This window comes from Galeopterus variegatus, unplaced genomic scaffold (genome assembly GCF_000696425.1).
Source record: "Galeopterus variegatus unplaced genomic scaffold, G_variegatus-3.0.2 Scaffold300, whole genome shotgun sequence".
NCBI lineage: Eukaryota > Metazoa > Chordata > Mammalia > Dermoptera > Cynocephalidae > Galeopterus > Galeopterus variegatus.
The window spans coordinates 633,256-635,062 of record NW_007726411.1 but is presented as its reverse complement, the minus strand read 5'-3'; the positions used below and the strand labels follow the sequence as shown (position 1 = coordinate 635,062).

Here is a 1,807-nt window from a genome sequence, read left to right as displayed (position 1 = left end):
TGCTTCTAAGCCTTGTCCACGTGAGGCAGGTCACTCTGGGACATCCCATCAGCTGCTCTCAGAATGCCCATTTCCCCCAAGAGGAAGAGCATCCCGGGTGGGCAGGGAGAGGCCCAGGTTCTGGCTGTCCTGCCTTCCAGCTGCCCATCTGATGGGCCAAGGTAGGACTCAACTCACTGATTGGTCTGCCTTTCCTTCCATTCCCTCCCTTCAGGTGCTCAACCTGTTCATCGCACTGTTGCTGAACTCCTTCAGTGCCGACAACCTCACAGCCCCAGAGGACGATGGGGAGGTGAACAACCTGCAGGTGGCCCTGGCACGGATCCAGGTGTTTGGACGTCGCACCAAGCAGGCCCTTTGCAGCTTCTTCAGCAGGCCCTGCCCACTCCCCGGACCCAAGGCAGAGCCCCAGCTGGTGGTGAAACTCCCACTCTCCAGCTCCAAAGCCAAGAACCACATTGCTGCTGACGCTGCTCTGGGGAGTCCTAGGGGTATCCCGGCTCCCAGAGGCTCCAGGGATGAACAAAGTGACTTCATCACCAATCCTAACTTGTGGGTCTCTGTGCCCATTGCTGAGGGCGAGTCTGATCTAGATGACTTGGAGGATGATGGTGAGGAGGATGCTCAGAGCTCCCTGCAGGAGGTGATCCCCAAAGGGGTAAGAGTTGGGACAACCACAGGAAGTAGGCATGGGCCTCAGGGCTAGAGTAACCCAAGGCAGAAGGGAAATTATGATAATGAGGTTTTCCAGCATCCAGGCTGGCACAGCCTTGAAAGACCCCTGGCAAACAAAGCATAGGAGACCTTGATGTAAAAAAGCTCAAACCATGCCAAGCTTTCCAGAGGAGGTAGCATTTGAGCAGGGCCTGGACGATAGGGTCAGAATTCTCCCAGGCAGGTAAACAGGGAGCAGGGGCAGCAGTTGAGCCCCAGGCCACCCTGAGGTACTCAGAGATTGTCTTTCACATGGCTGCCCCTTTTGCTCCGCCCAGCGCAAGCTCTGTGCATGAGATGCTAATGAGATTCCTCTAAGAACAGGATGCTGTCTAAGAGCAAGGCTCATCTAAACTTCACCAGCATTCTAAGAAGTACTGATTATTATACATAACTCATTTAGCCAGCTTTTCCCAACAAGTGATGTCACAGGGAAATGATACTTGTTCCTTTTGGCACCAAAGAATTTAAAGTACACTTAAGCCTTTTGATAATACATAATTTTAAATACTTTGCACTGTTCCTTACTACCTTAAGCTGGTATATCAACCCTTGTTAACCTCTTCTCAGTGACTCAGGGCATGCACTTCTGCACAATATGGGAAGTAGGAGATCCTTGTGGGGCCTCAGGGACATACAGGGCTGCCAGCCAGGCCACTAAGTGGCCTCATACAGCTGTGCTTTGAGTCTGTAGCTTCCATAGCCTTCTTCTCCTGCAACTGTCACTTCTCTGTGTTCCAGCAGCTGCTGTTATCAGCTGCCATATTTTACATGCCTTCACCTGAGTGACAGCCCAGGGCAGGGTATCCACCATCCCCAGAGTAAAGGACATGAACTTGTGACGTCTGTCTGTCACTCAAAAGCATTTTCAGTTACTTTGGGGTTCTTTGGGGGCTCCAGATGTCCAAATTCACTACCAGTCTGACCTCTGGATAAGTAATAATGGTCATAGCTAACATCTACTGAACCAAGCACATCATGCAGACTATTTTACAAGTATTAACATATTTAGCCATCAAAATAACCAAATGAGGGCCGGCCCGGTGGCGCACTGGAGAGTGCGCTGCTTGGGAGCGCAGCGGCGCTCCCGCCG

The 1,807-nt window shown here is 51.7% G+C and overlaps 1 protein-coding gene across 1 annotated transcript in view; it reads left to right on the top strand.

Annotated features, from left to right (window-relative positions):
* Window positions 1–1,807, top strand: part of SCN10A (sodium channel, voltage-gated, type X, alpha subunit) — a 100,556-nt gene that overhangs the window by 70,834 nt on the left and 27,915 nt on the right. The window contains exon 15 of the mRNA XM_008567173.1: window positions 215–658. Within this exon, the coding sequence (XP_008565395.1) occupies window positions 215–658 (444 nt within the window). The remainder of the gene's footprint in view (window positions 1–214; window positions 659–1,807) is intronic.